Below are 19,202 nucleotides of genomic sequence, written 5' to 3' on the forward strand. Positions count from 1 at the left end.
GGAGTATAGATTAAAATACACATAGCTAGATTTTGTGGGATACTTAGCTGATTTAAGAAAGCAACTGTGTGCACTTTTTAGAGGCAAAGGGAATGTTTAAAAACACACTTCATTTTTTATTTGCAACAATTTGAAAGGTATATATCTAACAGCTTGTACAATTTGGACTCCAGTTTATACAGTGGCGGTTTAAGACCAAATGTATCAGGGGGGCAGGAGGGTGCACGGAATGGGGGCACAGAAAAGCATGAAATAAAAAACAGGGCAAGGGATTCAAATATATTATAATATAGCTGCATGAAGTGAAATTACTATTCAATTAGATTTAATTAAAATTCTATGTCTTATTAGGTCAATATATTCAATTCAATTAAGTTTATTTATATAGCGGCAATTCACAACATGTCATCTCAAGGTACTTTACAGTTCAGCAAATCATCCAGTCAAATTGATTCAAAGTTTTCTAAGGAAAACCAGTTGATTGCATCGACTCATTGACTCGAATGCAATCCCTCACACTCTTTACGCATGCGCGGCTGAGTGGACGCTGGGGCTTTTTGCAGCCGCTGCTCTCCGCTACCTGTTTTTAAGTTATTTTTAACGTTTTTACGGAACATTGGGCCATGTACTCACATTCAAATGAGAGCAAAAGCACTTGCCTTTGCTTCGATCGTCCTGACTTCAGCTGTCATCCCGTTGTTTTGATTTGTATTTTCATTTTATTCTCTGTAACGTGACCTTGAGTGTCCAGAAAGGCGCTGTTAAATAAAATGTATTATTATTATTATTATTATTATTAAGCATGCTTGTAGCGACAGTGGAGAGGAAGAAACCTCCAGCAGTACCAGGCTCAGTGTGAGCGGCCATCTGCCGAGGCTGACTGGGGTTCAAGGAGACAGAAGCAGAGATACAAAAAGCAGCTGTAAAAGTCCAGGAAACACACAGCCAGGCAGACGAGCTCCGAGCCAACTCCCATGTCAGAGGATGAAGAGAGCACATCCAGCCAGTCACAGTCAGAGAAACAGGACTACACTGGAAAACAGGCCGATCCCCAACATCTATAAACAAGGGTGTTATATACATTCATTATTTAGGAATTTTACATATTTTTTACTTAATTTAAGTTAAAATTACTGTTTTCTATAAAATCTGAATTAGAACTCAAGAAAAGCTGATAAACTCATCTATAATTTACTTGCTTTGAAAAAAAACATTTAGCAGGGATCCTATCTCAATACCATAGAAACTATCACCTTGTTGTTTTTAAATAATTAGTAAAACAGAATTTGTAAAGAAAAAAACAAGTGAAATAGACCCAAAGGACCTATCAGTAACCATGTCTGTTGCAGCACATATCATCATTAGAATTTATTTTAGTATTATGTCATCAGTACAAGGGGCATAACAGGGGCCAAGACACGATCTAAAGGGGCACTGGCCCCTGTTGGCCCCTGCCTAGAACCGCCCATGAGTTTATAACTACCCCCCGGTATTCTATGATAATTATATTATATTTTAATATAAACTCTCACGCATTGTTTTTTACAGCGTTGTATTAACATCTGATTCCATTTTCTGATCAGTTCTTTCCGTTGAAAGGCTAAGCACTTCCCGGTTGAATTACCGGCGCTGAGGGGAAAGATGCACTTTACCACCATCAACTTCTAAGTGTTTCCCTCTGCAGAAAGCTCTCACTCAGTGCAGCCAGTGCCAGTCATTCCTCGGACGCGTTCCAGCTCGCATGAAGCGCTGCTTGGAATGCGGGGCCGCCTCCGCCCTCCCTTACGAAGATTGCGGCCAGATGTTTGCCTCTAACTTGGGTGGAGTTGCGCTCTTTACGTTGAAATTTCCACATCCTGTTCGGAGCGCTAAACTGAAAGACATCGGCAACAGCCAATCACGTTCGAGAAGTCACACGCGGCAACCAATCAGAAGTCTCCAACCTCTGGGACCTCAATGAGCTGCTCAGGCTCGGCTCGCCTTCACTGTAGCTCTGAACATTTCTTCAGAAAATCTTCACAGACATCTACCAGCAAAGAGAACAGAGAGTTTACAGGCGCCAATTTGAACGGTAAGGCATTAACACTGATCCGATGCTGTTGTTTATGAGGTGACGGCTGTGAAAACACCTTTGTTGGACAGTTTCTTCGAGATAAGAGACGCTTACAAGTTTACTTCCTGCTCCGACAAGGCCGAGAACTCAACTTACATTTAGCCTGTTTCAGCTAACGTTTTGACCTAAAAGTGCCAAAACCTAACTTTTTTCACTCTGTAAATGTATGAACGTATATTATTACTTCGTACATACGACATGTAAGCTTTAAACAACTAAAATATTTATTTATTCGTTTGTGAGGGCTGAGTCACTGTGATTAACGCTGAGTTCCTCATGTATTTCTAGTTTTCCTTCACTGCTAGAGGCTTTATTTATTTTTTTGTAACATAACAACCAAGATGGAAGGAAAAAAAGTTCAACCCAAACGTCTCCCTGTGTGATATTTATGCTATGAATCATCCCTCTGGTTAAGCCCCATATTTTACTGGTCAAACTTGTAATTAGGCAACCAAAATGAGGCCAACAGGGAAACATTTTCACAATGAAGTCAATGCAAAAAAATTGAAATCTGTAAAAATCATTATTTTTTTTTCTTATAATAAGTGCGTTTTGTAAAATGCACTTAAATTAAGGAGGTAAGTTAGACACTTTGCCAATGGAAAAAGACAATTTACATTTAAAATAAGAAAACCCAATTGCATTGTCTTATTTCAAGATCATAATCTCTAATTATTTTTTTTTTATTATTTTAAGAGTAAAAATTCTTATTCCATTGGCAAATCATCTGATTTACCTACTCAAATTAAGGCTAAATACACTTAGTGGCTGGATTAGCTAATCAGGAAGGTCCGCTCTGTGATTGGATGCTCTCCGGACTCAGTGCAGGAGGTGGGAAACAAAATAATATTAACTAAAATAACATCTCTGGATAATGTCTCCCACCGCATGCATGAAGCCTTTGCTGGAGAGCTCCTTCAGTTGCACCCTAAATGCACCATGGAGCGTTATCACAGATCCTTCCTCCCAGCAGCTGTAAGACTCTATAACAAACACTGTTCCCAACAACCTTAATAAAATGTCACATTCATGCTGATTGTGCACAGTTTCTACCTTCGCCAGTTAAACAACATGCTGCTGTCATTTTTGTAGATCTCTGATGTTGCTACTATTTTCACATATCCACTACTGTAAAAATGTTTCTAGCTGTATATTGGTTATTTAATCCAGGTGCACTGTTTTACATTGTTAAAACAATTTAAAGTACAGTATTTCATTTGTTTATTTTTTTAACTCTTCAGTATTGTGTTTATTCTTATACACTTTTTTTTTTCACTTAATTTTTATTAAAATTTTTGCAACTTACACAGTCGTATACATACAAGCCCACATTCAGTCTGCTGCTCTATACGGTATACTTAAAAAAGAACAAAACGTTGAAAGTATATACAACGAGTTAGGCTTACAAGTAGAGTAGGTCACATGGTTAAACATAAGTAACTTACAAACATAAATATTCTTATACACCTTTTAAGGTCCGCATTTGTGTTTATGAACAATCTTTTGCTGCTGTAAACACCCGGATTTCCCCATTGTGGGACAATAAAGGGATTTTCTATTCTATTCGGTTTTCTGTTAATTTAAGAAATTTTAACTAATTTCTAGATCACTTTTCCCGTGGGTTCAGGGCTGTCATGTTCAAAAGCCATATTCTGCTATGTTACTGTGTGCCTTTAAAGTGGCATTAGGTGCAGCGGTTTGGTCCATATCAGTTAACATATTTACACAGCTGCAAACATAATGATGCGGAACTAGCAACCCCTACCAATCTCTTCTCTATTTGAACCTTTCTTTTTGGTCACTCAGCTGCTTCATAGTGGATGCTGATCTGAGCAAAGCTGCAGTTTTGCTTCTGCTTTAGCTTTGTCTGGTTCTGTGTTATTTATATATGTGTGCTCTGTTTGCTTAGTCATGAGCTTGTGACTTATTTAGAGCTGTCAAATGTTCTAGTGGCTGCCAAGAGATTTAATTGTTCTATAAATTATTATAACTACCCAAAACATGTGTTTAAATTGCAAGAATATGGACTGCAACGCAAACTCATGTGATAATTTGACATTGCAAGCTAATAAAAGAGTAACAAATCTCTTAATTTGTGACAGATTGCTTCTAAAAAATAAATAAATAAAGGAACTGAATGCCTTTTTAAATGACTTAATTATTCATATCTCAGCATTAAGTGTTTTACCAAACAGGCATGAATAATCAATTTGCTAATGATATTATACAGGACCATTATCTTGTGGGAAAGCACCCAATATAATATGCATTGAATATTCATTTTACGGTTCCAATGCATGATATATTTTTCTTCTTTTGTTTTAATTTTAAATTTAACTTCAAGATATTTAAATGTTTGGAAGTAAATATGATTTTATTTATATTACAGACACAATGCATATAATAGAACATTTAAACCTATAAATGTAAAAGAGTTCAGACCTTTACATTGTGAATGTATTTTGGGAAAAAAAAGACTTTGAACTTCCATACTTCTATGTATTCATTTCCCTACACTTATGCGCTGCTTTGTAATAGTCTATGATGTGTGTGATTGTAAAGTGATCAGATGTGTAAAAGTTTGTAATTACTATGTTTTATACATCAGCCAAAGGTCAGCTAACAACTTTCTCTCCTCCGCCATCTCAGGGTTGGGCTGCCCTGCCTGCCGCATCCCATCATGCCTTTGGTGACGAGGAATATAGAGCCGCGGCATGTCAGCCGTCAGACCCTCCCTTCAACTATCCGCAGCGAACTGGAATGTGTGACCAACATCAGCTTGGCCAACATCATCCGGCAGCTCGGCAGCCTCAGTGAGCGGCAGCCGTATTCAGTGCATTTCTCAGCCGAGTGTGGTCAGGCGTATTGAAATGTTTGTTTTTTTCTTTTCTTTTCTTTAGGTAGATATGCAGAGGATGTATTCGGGGAGCTGTTTGTCCAGGCTGGAGCATTTGCTACCAGAGTCAACACACTGGGGGAAAGGGTGGATCGCCTGCAGGTTAAAGTCACCCAACTGGACCCCAAAGAAGAAGAGGGTAAGCCCTCCTCCTTAAAACAGTTAGAAATCTTCCAGCCTGTTAGTTTCTGCAGGAGCCATCTCCAGCCTCTCCTTTTGTGAGGCCAAATGAATCATTTAAATTGTTTATTCATCGTTCCCTTTTGTTTCTTCCAGTCTCACTGCAGGCCATCAATAGCCGTAAAGCCTTCCGCAGCAGCCTGACCCAGGACCAGCAGTTGTTCACCAGACCGTCTCTGCCGGTGCCCGTTCAGGATACTTACACAACCTGTAATCCGCCCCCACCCCTCAACCAGCTCAGCAAGTACAGGTAGGATGGAGATAAATATTTTCATTTGGTTAAATAATGCAGAGATCTGCTGAAAAGTCGGATGCTTATTTTGTATTTTTACCATTAAGCCAGATTAATCTCTCCTATAAGACACGTTAAAGTGTGGCTTCAACTCGTAATGCCAGTAAATATTGTTTTGTAGGGAGGACGGTAAAGAGGCTCTAAAGTTTTACACCGATCCATCCTACTTCTTTGACCTGTGGAAGGAGAAGATGCTGCAGGACACCAAAGACATCATGAAGGAGAAACGCAAGCACAGAGTAAGACACGCTAACATCGTCCCCTGAAAAACATGATACATAAAGTCCAAGTAACGTCGGCATTCTTCTTTTTTAAATATCTACTTTCTGTGCAGAGGGAGAAGAAAGACAATGTGAACCCAAGGACGCTTCATCCCCGGAAGATCAAGACCAGGAAGGACGAATGGGAGCGGCTTAAGATGGGAAAGGAGTTTGTCGTACCAAAGAACGAGGCGTGAGTAAACGGAAAGGAGGACTCGGTGCATCCACATACTCGGAAAGCTTAAGCGTAGTAAGAGGTTTCAGTCACAAACTTTTGGCTGATTACAAATTTCATTTCCTTTTTCAGGGAGTTTAATGCCATTTCTAGAACTAAATTTAAACCGAAATCCTGTTTATAGTCTACGCTGTTAAAGAGGAGTGTTTAGAAATGGTAAATGGTAAATGGCATGTACTTATATAGCGCCTTTATTCAAGTTGGAAGACTTGACCAAAGCGCTTTACACTACATTCATTCACCCATTCACGCACACACTCACACACTGATGGTGGCAAGCTACATTGTAGCCACAGCTGCCCTGGGGCTCACTGACAGAGGCGGGAAGACATGTTTTGCAGCAACCAAAGTTGACATACAAAAAATCTTAATCCTCATTTAGTGTTTTCAGATGGTTTGGACAAAAGATGGGGTTCTTTTTAAGAGGTAAAATACATATGATCAACAGTATTTATTTATTTCTATCACCTTAACTACCTTAGTTAGACCAACAAGCAGGGGGAGAGTCAGCAGCAGTTCAAATAAAAATAATGGAAACATTTTTATTTTCCTTTGTAGCAGGACAGCTGGAATTATGTATTATAGATTCAGCTGAATACTTGGCATTTTTTGTTTACAATTTCTGTATTTTTAGAAGTTTCGCTTCATATTTATTGATAGTTTCTGATTGACATCGTTAGCAATCTGGGTCTTAAAGAAAAGCTGTAAACATTTTTAGGACCTGTTTCTTCTATATTTACTGTGTACAGTAGAAATATGCAGTAATATGTATCACAACGTTACCCGTTTTGTTATTGGCCAATAAGGCCTTTACTACAAAAGAAGGGATAAGCTACGAAAGATGTTACTGGTCCTTTTGTCTCTTCGCCAATAAACTTTGTAGTTTTGATCATTTGTTATTTAGGCTCAGTTTTAATCGCTAAATTATTTGGCCTTTGGCTGCCAGACCAAATTTAGAAAGAGGACCTACTTTAGTTTTACTGCTCAGAAACACCAGAGTCTCATGTTAAGCTGATTCGCAGAGTTTTAAGGTCTTAGACCTTCTATCTACGACCATCTGTAGTATTTCCATTGTCCTTTATAGATATTTTTAGTGCTTTCCCTGCAAATCCCTCTCCGGAGGGAATACTTCCTATTTTATAATCAGTGACCTGTTGATGACGGCATCATGCTGTTGGAATTCCTCAGCTGGACAGGAAAGCTGTTCAAAGTTGACAGGAAGATGAATGGAGCCAAATCCAAGCCATTCCTGGAAGAGAAGCTGAGGTTAACTTGACTGATAAATAAATAAATAAATACTCAGAGGTGCAAAGAAATTACTTAAAGTTAACAGCATTTGTAATTTACTCAGTCACTGGTCTCATCAAGACAGAGAAGGAATATATGTCGAAGTCTGTTTGTTTTTGTGGAGGCTTAAGTGGATGAGGGCAGGAATACAACAAAGTAGAGCTCACTTAGAAGTGGAAAAAGGGCTCAATGGAATCGATTGCTTCTGTCTAGTTTACACAGCAAGAGTTCAGCAGCTCATGTTATACCCCCACCTCCTTATCACTGTATCTGTACACAGTGATGGGGCGGTACGTGCTGTCTGGGAATGTTCTCAGGGGGGTGGGTGTAGCGCTGACTGTCACAAAAACGCTACAGTAAACAAAAACAAAACAGAAACATGTTTCTGCCACTTGGTTTTTTTGTTTTGATTGCTTATGTTTTTCATAGGATAGAAATATTGTTGAACGTACGGTAGCTACCAAAAGTACGCACACCACCTACATTTAGTGAAGAACTTATTATGAGACAATACTGAAGATATAACTCTTTGATTCAATATAAATTAGTCACTGTGCAGCTCTTGTATGGGTGTAAACTTCCTGTTTGATTAAAACAACTCGTCATCCAGCCATTGGTGTTTAAGCTGCTTGAAATAAAAGTTAGCCAACTGAGTTGCAGCATGATGGATAAGACCATACAGCAGTTTATCAAGACAGGGTGTATGTTTGGTCAGAGAAGTGAGTCCACTTCTCTGATGGACATATTAATGCTGCAGAGGTTAAAGGAAGGAAAGGACCAGCCTGTTAGTGCTGTAGAAGGCCATTAAAAATGACCTTTTGTAGCACCGGCTAAGTACAGTCTAGCATGGTGGTGGTAGTGTCATGGTTTGGGGGTCGAGTTAGTGCTGCCAGCTATATCATCTTCCTTTAGAAACAGAGCAGTATTCCTAAAAGAAAACGACCGAACAAACAAACTACTAGCACGTCTCTGGACTATAACCCTATTGAGCATCTGTGGGCCGTCCTCAAACAGAAGGTGGAGAAGTGCTTCTGATGTCATCTGGGAGGAGTAGAGGAGGCCATTGGCCACCTGTGAAGCTCCCATGAACCTCATCCCAACAGAGTTAAGGCAGTTCTGGAGGGAGTGGAGAAAAAAAGCTGTAAATATTTCCACATTGAACCCAGTTTTGACATTTTTACCTTAGATGCTCTTCTGTATGTTGCTGGACTTCTAGATATATTGTGTTTAGTTACTTCAAGGCAACAGCAGATTTACACAATTATACAAGCTATACACTAACTACATTATGTATATCTTCGTCATATCTTCAATATCGTCCCATGTAGAGAAGTAATATATAATAAATTATGAAATCAGTTTGAAAAAAAATTATCCTTTTCAAAAGAACAAAAAAATTTGACTTTCATCACACCATTGATTTGTTTTTAGTTAAAATATACAATTTTTCTCATTTGGGGGAAGTAAATGAAGATAATTGTAACAGCAGGTAGTATAAAGAATCTTGTTAAGCAAGATATTTGTTTTTATGGTGCAACACGCTGTTGGAGGTGAAAAATAAATGAAGCCATCTCTGCTCTCCGTTTATCTGTTTTCAGTTTTGTCTGTTTTCTGCCAGGCTTTTATGAAACACTGCAGCCCTTTTAATTTTTAACTTCTTTTTTTTTCAGTTGACAAACATCTTTTATCCACAAATGCTGCATTGATTAGCAGCAGCTGCAAATGAGTTCTGTTCTGCCCTTGATTTGACGCTGATGTCTTTGTTTGCGCTCAGGAATGCCTCTGATGGATTAAATGGCAGCATTGGATCCAGGGAGGAAAACTCTGATTACCTTGAGCAAAGCACGGGCTCCTACGCTTACGATCCGGGCTCTCCTCCGCCTCCACCTGATGACATCCTGCCTCCTCCACCCGTAGACATGCCGTAAGTACTCCTAGCATCATACACACAGCCCACACATGTTGCCAGCACAGTGCAGCCCCTGGCAGCTGAAGCCAGGAACGTGTTGGGTGCACAGAGTAAATGATCTCAGCCTTTAGTTCACTCAGACACAGGCTTGTGTGATAGCGTCTGCACAGATATAAAATGTTAATTTGAGGAAGTGAAGTCGACATTATGGTCTATTGATGTCTGAATTTGCTTCTAACATCCAATTCTTCTCTGCAGGTTTAATGATGGGCAGCATGGGGGCCCAGGTCAGCAGAGGAACAGCCTGCTGAGTCCAAGCCACCCTCCACCAGCTCCTCCTGACGTATCTCCCCTGCCAAACTCCCGCCCGAACCTTTCCCCGCCGCCCGCGCCCCCGCCACCCCCACCTTCCGACTTTGCTCCACCGCCTCCTCCGTCTGGCTTCGATGCACCTCCTTCCCCACCACCGCCCTCCTTTCCATCCCCACCAGCCCCGCCTCCACCTCCCGATATGGCCGCTGTGGCTCCTCCTCCACCTCCTCCATGTGCAGGTGGAGGACCACCACCCCCTCCGCCTCCTCCCCCACCCCCTGGGCCGCCTCCTCCAACATCTAACTATAGCGCTGGTCCTTCTCCCTCTGGTGGCTTGGCCCCTAGCTCTGCACCTAAACCTCAGCCTGCCCCCGCCGGCGATGCTCGCAGTGACCTGTTGTGCGCCATCCGACAAGGTAAGATGTATTCAACAGCAAATAGAGGATTTTGAACATCCAGCAGATACAGACTCAGAGAAGACTGTTCTATTTAAATGCAACCGACAGTCTATGAAATCATTTAAACTGTAATGTTAAAATATTATGAACTTTTATTTTGAAATTTATTAAACCAGGCAGTTGAGAAAATATCAGTACTTGATTCCAATATATGATCTAGGAAATGTCTGAAATAATTCTTCAAATGAAGAAGCTAAGCTTTACTATTTTACAATGACTTTAAATCTGTAACTGCAGTTAATCTTTTTTCAAAAGATCTATTAAGTTAATCACATATGAAAACATTTTTTATTCCACTTATTTTCATAAACAGCAGAAAAACGGTAACCATTCCATCAAATAAGGAAAGCCAAATGATCTGATTGTAATGAATAATTTTTCTTCTTTCCAAGATACATCAGTGACTGATTACAGTATGCTGCTTGTAGCCAATTGCAGGGATGCTAAAAGTCGTCCTGCTTTTAATTTTCTAGGTTTCAACCTGCGTAAGGTGGAGGCTCAGCGGGAACAGGAGAAAAGGGATCACTTTGGGAACGATGTGGCTGCCATCCTGTCGCGCCGTATCGCTGTGGAGTGCAGCGACAGCGAGGACGACTCCTCGGAGTTCGACGACGACGAGTGGTCTGAATGATCGCCTTAACTAACACCACCTTACCTTATTAGCCTTGATCAACATCTGTTCGTTTCTTTTTGTATTCCATCCTTTCCAGTATGAGGTTGTTTTTTTCTAAGGTAGCATGTACTTAATATCACATTCCTTTACTGGTTTATTCCGACTAATTCAAAGTCAGGTGAGAAGGTCTAATGATTCAAAGTGTGTGACTGTGGTTATTTTTGTCCCTCCGGCCTGTAAACGGTTGAATGAACAGTATTGTGAGGTTAGAAACACATCTCCCTGCAAGAAATCTATTCCTGATTTTATTCCCTGTACGACAAAACAAGTAGTGTAAGTTTGCACAACAATGCACATGCTCAGTTCCTCATTGCTGCGAGCCCTCCAAAGAGACACAGAATATTAGCTTTAAAGCTATAATATGTTATAGATGTGATTTTTTTTCCCCATTCCATTATGAAGTCTGATTGTTTGCTTTAAGGTGTATTTTTGACAAACTTTTTCACCTCACCTTTTTGTATTAGACCCTTTTTTTCCTGTGGTGATGTTGGAAACGGATGACTTGTTGCTTTTAAACTAATAAATTAACAAACTTTCAAACAAAATGGTTACAAGATAATGCCATACTGAACACATGGATATGAATATAAGGTATTTGTGTTGTATTAGCTGTATTAAGTTTTCCTGAGAATATGTCTTTATTATTCTTTTGGGGGGTTTCTTCAATGTGTGACAAATCAGGCAGCCTTTTGCCTCCGCTAGTGCCTTTTCCTGACATTTAATACCTGTGCCTTCATTTGGCAGGTCTTCTATTTAATAGCGGCTTTAACCGATTAATTAAATTTAAAGTGCCTTTTATGTAAAGTGCTTCAGTTTATGCTGCACAGCCTGTTTAGCCAAAGTTATGCTTCTCTTTAAGTTTCCAGATGATTTATTTCAATAAATTTGCATTGAATTGGTTTAAATTTCTGAGACTGTTGGTGTTCCAGCCTTGAACATTTTCCCATTTTGTCAAACAGCAATGTTTTATAGAAGTTTTGTGATGGACCAACACAAAGGTTGCATAAGTGTGATGTGGAAATGGGGGGGAGGGAAGGATCATGCTTTGCAAAACAATTTTTTGCTAATAAAAATCTGAAAAGTGTGGCGTGCATTTGTTGTCAGCCCTTCTGAGTTCATTCCTGTAAAATCTGCACTGCAGTTCCAGGTGTTCCTCTATTTCAGGCCTATCTGCTAAATTAAAGACTAGCTTTTAGCCATTACTATCTAATGAAAGCCTCAAGATTTCAAGTCATGTCAAAGATATGATTTGGATTTGTAAGGATTTACACCTGTCCATATGTTTCATATTATTTTTTAGTTGCATTTATATATGTGCTTAAAGTTTGCTTTTACTGCCGTCTTCATATGCAGTGAAGTCAACTATCTAAAATTGTTAATAAAAAATCTTTTTTTAGATGCCTCTCTTCTCTAACACACTTGAATCTAAAGGCTTAATCCCTTCATTTGGCTCAGCAGAGGCATGGTTTTGAGCCACTTGTAGAATATAAACAGTGCTGGAGAAAAAACAAATGTGATACAAAAAACACATTGATATGGAAGTTCAAAGCATCAAATATATGGTGCAATTATGCAGTGTTTAGGTTTGGTGTTATCAGTGTGATGCAGAGTCTGACATGATTTAGGGTTTTTTTAACAGTTCATCTGTCTGATGGCAGCGGGGAAGAAATAGTTTTGGAATCTTCTGGACCTGCATCGGATGCTGCAAACTGTCATTCAACAGGGCAGCATGGAGAACTGTACATGGTGTGAGGGGTCATTGATGATGTGATGGGCTGCAGCCCCCAGTGAAACAGCTGGTCAGAACGCTCTCTATGGTGCTTCTGTAGAAGGTCGTGAGGGAGGGTGGGGGCAGGTGGGCTCTCCTGGGTCATTCTAATGCATTGTGTGTTTTAATTTATAGGTTTCACTGGATATAGTTCATATCTCTACAGGAAGCCTCAACCACCACCATAACTTTTGCAGGCTTTGGCTTAATTCCAGATTTATATTTAGGCAATGGTGGGAAGTAACAAAGTACATTTACTTGATTACTGTATTTAAGGACTTTTATTTATATATATATATACATCTTGAGCAATATGTGGGAGGGGCACTTATTTAGGCACTTAACCGGTGTAGAATTTTTAGCAGTGTGGTTCTGCAGGTTAAAACATCAGGTGATTTCTGAAAGTAACAAGGATCAGTAAAATTACTCTGAAAATTATACAGCAATGCATTGATATTAGAAACTTATATTTGAATTTTTCAATACTTACAGTAGGTAATTTTAACTGCATGTACTTCTGAATAGCTAAGTGTTTTCAATAGGAAGTACTTCAGTTTCTAGACAATTTTAAAAAACGAAATTGTCTAGAGCTGTTTTAAACAAAATTTCCTTTTGTATACACTCGTGTATACAAAATGACAAAATAAATCTAAGTCCTCAATACTTTAACTTGAGTGGATGTATGACCGCGTAACATTTACTTGTAGCTAAGTTTTGACTGAGTATCAATACTTTAACACAAGTACTATGGTTGAGTACTTCGTCCAGCATTGTGTTTAGGTTCTGACATTTCCCCATCAGCTCTGACCAGTTCTATGAACTTGCTGAAGAAAAGCATTCCCAAAGCCACTGCACTGCTACCACCATCTTTCGTCTTGGGAATCTTGTGTTCTGAATAGGGCAGTGTTAGTTTTATTGCAATACATAGCATTTGGCATAAAGGCATTTAATTTTCTTTTGTGACAAAAATTCCTTCATCCTCGTGTTTGCTGTGTTCTCTACATGGATTGTGGCAATACAGTGCACATTTTGATGTTTTTCATCCAATATAGCTTATTCCTTCAATTTTACAGTAAATGCTATGCTTTGCTATGGTTTATTACATAAAATACACTGAAGTGTGAAAATTACGTTAATAAATATAAATAAGAAAACAAAATTTAGCAGCTATATGCATAGTATTGTATGTCTTTACAAAAAAAAAGGTACAAAGAAGCATAAACCTGTCAAAACAATCCATGGGCTTTATCCATGACTCAATGTTTATCTGCAGAGGGCACCTCTTGACTGCCGGGAAGTGGATGTGTGGGGGTGTTTAAAAATCAGAAAAATAAGTAGAAAGTGCGAAAAACCTAGCTTACATAATCCTGTCACCCTTAAACCAGGGATGATTTGTTTATAAAGGGATGAATTATATTAAGGGAGAACATAAAGTTGCAAATCTGCAAAAAAATAAATCCCTTAAGCTAGAGCATCAGTTTTTCCTAAATTGAGTTTGATAAAGAGGGAAAAAGACACAAACACATTAAAACCCACTTCTTGCAGTTTTAAAAGAACGGTGCTGACATCATATAGTAGAAAAAAAGATTCATTTATTATTCATCAGTATAAAATATTCATTCATCTCTAAAAGGTTGTGCAACAAAAAAACAAAAACAAAACATATGGTCAGTACATCTCAAAGTGCTTTTTTATCAGCATGTGCAAAATATATTCCCGCTTATTTCTCACACATTTCAAGTAATTAGAACTGGGCTTTGAGTCACACGTTTTCACACTGACAGGTGTTAAATAAAAAACCCAGAGCTTCCTCTCCTTTTAAAGTGCTCACAGTCATTCAATCCAACATGTAGCGTTCCTGTGATTGTTTTATTCTGCAGATCTAGCAGAGCTACAGTCGTCTGAGGCACAAAGTATACACCGGACAGTACATTTAGTCCCAAGCTGGCTGCCAAAAGTCAAGACAGTTCAGTACATTCTGATTTGGAGGACTTCAGCTTGGAAAAATGCTGCTTGGGTGTGTGGGAGTGGTTTTTCTCATTGGGGGAAAGAAGAGTTTTTTAACTCTTTGGACGTCAATGACGCTGAGTGCAGATTCTGAGTGTCTTGGCACATACACAATGATATGTCTGGCATAGATTGAGTGCTGCTATGACTGATCTTACACATCGACAGGGTAGTGGGAGTGGGTGCTGTGCGAGGATCTGTATGGGCAGCAGGCGTGGAGCAGCACCTTACGAATGTCTTTGTTTCTCAGGCTGTAGAGGATGGGGTTGAGCAGGGAGCTACCTGCAGCTGGCACCAAGGTGGCATATGTGTACAGAGGGGGGCTGGACGCATCTCCAAGCAGCCCCCAGAGGGAAAACGGCATCCAGCAAGCCACGAACACACTCAGGACCAGGAACAGGCGAGAAAACCCCTTTCCACTGCTGTGTCTGCTTGGATACGGCTGGTTGGTGGGTAGGAAGTGCCTTTGGGTTGCAATGGCATGGGCATGCCGCCTTGCAACTCGGCATATCCCTGCATACAGCTGCAGGGTTACAATTACAACCATTAGAAAGCCCCCACATAGTAGCGATAGATAGGTTCTGGTGAGAGGTCGTGCTACAGAGCAGGAGTTTGGCTCCTCAAGGCAGTGCCATCCCATGGCAGGTCCTGCACCAATGGCAAAAGCTCCCAACCAGACCAGCAGGAGGAGGATGGCAGCTCTGCGGCGGGATTGGCTGGAGCCGTAGGTGAGGGCTTGGCTCAAAGACAGGTATCTGTCCAGGGCAACACCCATGAGGCTGCAAAGGGAGGCGGTCAGAGATGTCACCAACAACCCTGAGGTCAGCAGTTCGGACCAGTTGCTGGGCTCTACGCAGAACCGGAAGAGGAAGTGTAGAATAAGCGCCACACCTGCCAGGAGATCGGCCAGGCCGAGGCTGGCAAGCAGCAGGAAGACGGGGGCGCGGAGGGATGGGGTGGCCAAGATAGTCGTTACCACAATGGCGTTCTCAGTGGCAATGAGAGTTCCTGAAACACAGAGCGCCACGCCCCAGATGGTGAGATGTTGGACTTCAGGTGAAGAGAAGCTTTCCTGTGGGTCCAGTGGGAAGAAAGGTTCCAGACCTGAGGACTCTTCCCATGGCAGTTCTGAGGCGTTAAGGATCATGTCTGGATCAACAGAAGCACCAGTAAAACCTAAAAGAGAAAATATATAAAAGGGATTAGCTTCATTGACTCATTACTGCATCTCTCTGGAGCTGCAAATCCAGAGAAACTGCTTCCAATCTTAGATAAACTGATATCCAAAGTCAATTTCTCACAGTGCCTTCCAAAAGTATTCAAACCCCTTGATTTACTTTACATTTGTCTCATTTCATCAAACTGTTTCATTTAAATGTGTGCAACAGACCAACACAATGCAGTGCATAACTGAAAACTATGTAGTTTATTTGTTTTTTATTATCATTTTTTCCCCTTTTATACTTGTATATGTGAAAAGTGTGGAATTAATTTGTACACAGCAAATTTTAGTCCAGTTTGGTTAAATAAAACCTAGAGAAAACATTTACCTTTAAAACTAAATTAATTAGTAGAGCACATCTGTGTGTAACCTAATCTCAGACAGCCATCACCCTAAACTTACAGTTCATTCAATAGAGAAGCTGCCAAAATGGGACCATAGTAACTTTGAAGTAGTTATAATGATCCACGGCTCAGGTATGATGATTTAATAAGAGACAGCAATAACTGTCCCAAATATCCCCTTGAATTAACAGAATAAAACACAGCAATTGCTAAACATTTTATTGCTTTATATGCAAATCCTGTGTGGAGGAAATCTATGTAAAATATAACCAACATACCATCCCCCAATGAAACATGGTAGAGACAGCATTATGTTGTAAATCAGCATGTTGATAGTCCAGTAAGAAAACCGGTTAAAGGTTTCAAAAGAGTTGGGGTTGTAAGTTTCACCTTCCACCTGGACGTTAACCCTAAACATACAACCAGAGCTATGATTTAATTATTTAGATCACATTATTTTCAGGTTTCGATGTGGCTTAAATGCAAATGGAAATTTATGGCTAAAGTTAAACATGTATTCACATGCACTCTCCACCTAATCTGACAAAGTCATTTTTTTTTTACAAAGAACTATTAGCAAACACACCAAATGCATTCTATTAATTTTCAGTGGGAGATGTGGAAAAAATATATAATTTTCCTTCAGCTTCAAAATTATGTAATGCTTTGCGCTGGTCTATTACATAAAATACTAATAGAATATTTGATGTGTGTAGGGCAACGTGACGAAATGTAAAAAAAAAAAAAAAAAGAGGTGTATGTCTATAATTGGGATCAGATTTTTGCACATTTGATTTTCCTTGTTAACATTATCAGTGACATCAAAGTATGTGGGTAAGTGGTGAAAACTGATTCATCTAATAGGCCTGTTTAATGCAACTGATCAATTATTTATGCATTTAACTGGGAAGCGCCTTTCGGGTTTGATATGATTTTATCTCTTGCAGAACATGAGTGCCTTTTTTAATGAAGATGAACAATCATAAAAGATATCATTTGCGATTATTTCTTGTTATTCAGCCAATTTCTATTTTAAGGTGGATCTGCGGCAAACAGGAGTCTTTCCTCCTCCCTGCTCTACAATCTCACAGCAAGGAGGAGGTATTTCCCACCTCCTTGTTCGGAGACCCTGTTGTATAACACTCGATGCATGTAGGGTCTATGCAGCACATTCAAAAAGCCTATGAATGTATGCACAAACATATGCTTCTTACCTTTCACGAAAAGTGGTTTGCAATAGTTGAATATAATCCGTATTCTTCTCTGAGCAGATTCAGGAGGGAAACGACAAAGGATGAGACGATTCTGCTGCGCTGGTTTTAGAGTAAAAACTTCAGTCCCCGAGCATCTGTATTTCTCCCGGCTCGGTCCGCATCCCCCTCTTATCCTATTCAGTGTCTCCGGAGCGCTTACTGTAGGAAGAATGGATGCTTCTCCGCGGTACTCGTCCACAAGAGAGCTCGACTGACGTCAGTGACTGGGAGGCTCGACCAATCAGGGACACGCATTTGGGATGCGGCGAGAACGATGAAGGAGGAAAGGGAGGAGGCGGTGCGTGTGGAGTAATTTCATTCAGAAAAATGCGGCATCCCTTTTACCCCTCCCACTGCGGCTCCATGTTGCTCTCATTTATGGTAAATGATGACCATCAACAGACCCCCCTCTTTACTCCAGCATTAACCAGAGATTGATCGGGGTCTCGCTTTGTTTAGAGCAATAAAGATCTTCAGCTGTTTGGGGGAGTGAATGCTGGAGCTGTCCGTGGTGCTGAAATGCATCAGGGGATGACTCATGGGGAGATAGATGTCCTGCGGGGCGACGCGAATCTGCGTGAAACCAAAGCCTGTTGGGGCTTTAAATCAAACACACCCATCTACATTGGCATTTTTAACTTAAAAACTCAAATATGTGTAATTAATTGGGAATATTCTATTTAGCCCTAATTTTGAAGATTTTTTTTTTTATTAATTATTAGCTAATTTGACTATAATATTACAATCAGATCATATAAGAAATATTCCATTCAAACTTCATACACAGGAATGGAAACAGAACATCGTTTTTATAGGACTTGATAGAACAACTTCTTCTATTATGAAATCAAACAAGACAACTACAAAAGCAATCTCGTAAAAGCGATGTTTGTGATCAATACTTGAAAGCAACTGGACATTATTCAAGAATTTAGACATTTATTTCACACCGATATCAAATGACTTATAGGAGTTGTCCTGGTAGTGGGTTATTCCCACGCGCCAGACATCACAGATTTTAGGGTTACATAACGAAACATGGGTGGGAAAACAGGTAGTTTTAAGATTACTTTAATACAACCTTTATTTTCTTTCAATGAGAGATGAATCCCAAACGCATTTAAAATGTAATATACCATAAGCAGTATTCTCATTCTTTGTTATTATACATTTAAACAGATAAAGGTAAATACGTTTAAAATAAATAAGGTAAAACAATTTATTTTTTTAATTCCATTAATTGATTTATATCTAATCATACTTCTATATCGTGCCTCTTTAAACATAAAAAAACAGCAAAAAGAAAAAAAAAATACCCCAAAATATAACAACCCTTTCTGTTAACCTACATTTAGTCTGTTGCTTTCTAATGTATTTGTTCATGAGTTAACAGAGAAAAGACGTGGCTTCCCCCTGTCTGATAGTGAGCGTGGGTGATGCAGGAGGTGTCTGTAGAAGGACGCTGAGCCATGAGCAAACTGGGGGAATCTCGTTCTGTTCGAGCCTTATATGGTCAAGCTTCCCGTGTATAAAAACCACCTACGCCACACACTCTCTGGGGTACAAGCGCTTAGAAAATGTCACCTGTGTCAGCAAGCTTCTCCAACTTTCTGCAAAATTAAAGCATTTTTTTTCTCCTCCCAGATCTGCTGCCGTGTCTGTATAATCTTATATATGAAGATCTATTAAATATCGTCGAAGTAGCAAAATGCTTAAAGATTTTTTGTGTGTAACAAAGCTGTCTCAAATAGGACATATAAATGTGTTTTTTCTTCACCCTCATCTTGCATTTTTGACTAATTGCTGTTAATAATTACTTTATCGTGTATAAATATATTGATTTGGAGGGGCTGTCGGGGCAAATCTCTGTGTTTTATGGGCTTTTTTCTATTTTTCTCTCCAGTCACGTTGGATGAGGTTTTCCCAGACGTATTGGGAGGATATGCCACGTTGCAGCATGTGAGCAACGTAGGCTATTTGTGAAAGAAAGAGA

General features: G+C 39.7%; 2 protein-coding genes across 2 annotated transcripts; one reads left to right on the forward strand and one right to left on the reverse strand.

Moving 5' to 3' along the window:
• Nucleotides 1-1,917: 1,917 nt before the first annotated feature.
• wasf2 (WAS protein family member 2) lies at nt 1,918-11,643 on the forward strand. The gene is made up of 9 exons (XM_015372413.1): nt 1,918-2,071; nt 4,763-4,926; nt 5,014-5,148; nt 5,286-5,439; nt 5,603-5,720; nt 5,816-5,934; nt 9,038-9,187; nt 9,431-9,900; nt 10,416-11,643. The coding sequence occupies exons 2-9, from the start codon at nt 4,794-4,796 to the stop codon at nt 10,571-10,573; spliced, it is 1,437 nt and encodes a 478-aa protein (XP_015227899.1). The 5' UTR covers nt 1,918-2,071; nt 4,763-4,793; the 3' UTR covers nt 10,574-11,643.
• Nucleotides 11,644-14,012: 2,369 nt separating this feature from the next.
• gpr3 (G protein-coupled receptor 3) lies at nt 14,013-17,369 on the reverse strand. Its single transcript, XM_015372289.1, has 2 exons — nt 17,171-17,369; nt 14,013-15,566 (listed from the first exon to the last, which is right to left on the reverse strand). The coding sequence occupies exon 2, from the start codon at nt 15,535-15,537 to the stop codon at nt 14,545-14,547; it is 993 nt and encodes a 330-aa protein (XP_015227775.1). The 5' UTR covers nt 15,538-15,566; nt 17,171-17,369; the 3' UTR covers nt 14,013-14,544.
• Between the last annotated feature and the right edge of the window lie 1,833 nt (nt 17,370-19,202).

Source organism: Cyprinodon variegatus, unplaced genomic scaffold (genome assembly GCF_000732505.1).
Source record: "Cyprinodon variegatus isolate N-32 unplaced genomic scaffold, C_variegatus-1.0 Scaffold71, whole genome shotgun sequence".
NCBI classification, from domain to species: Eukaryota; Metazoa; Chordata; class Actinopteri; order Cyprinodontiformes; family Cyprinodontidae; genus Cyprinodon; species Cyprinodon variegatus.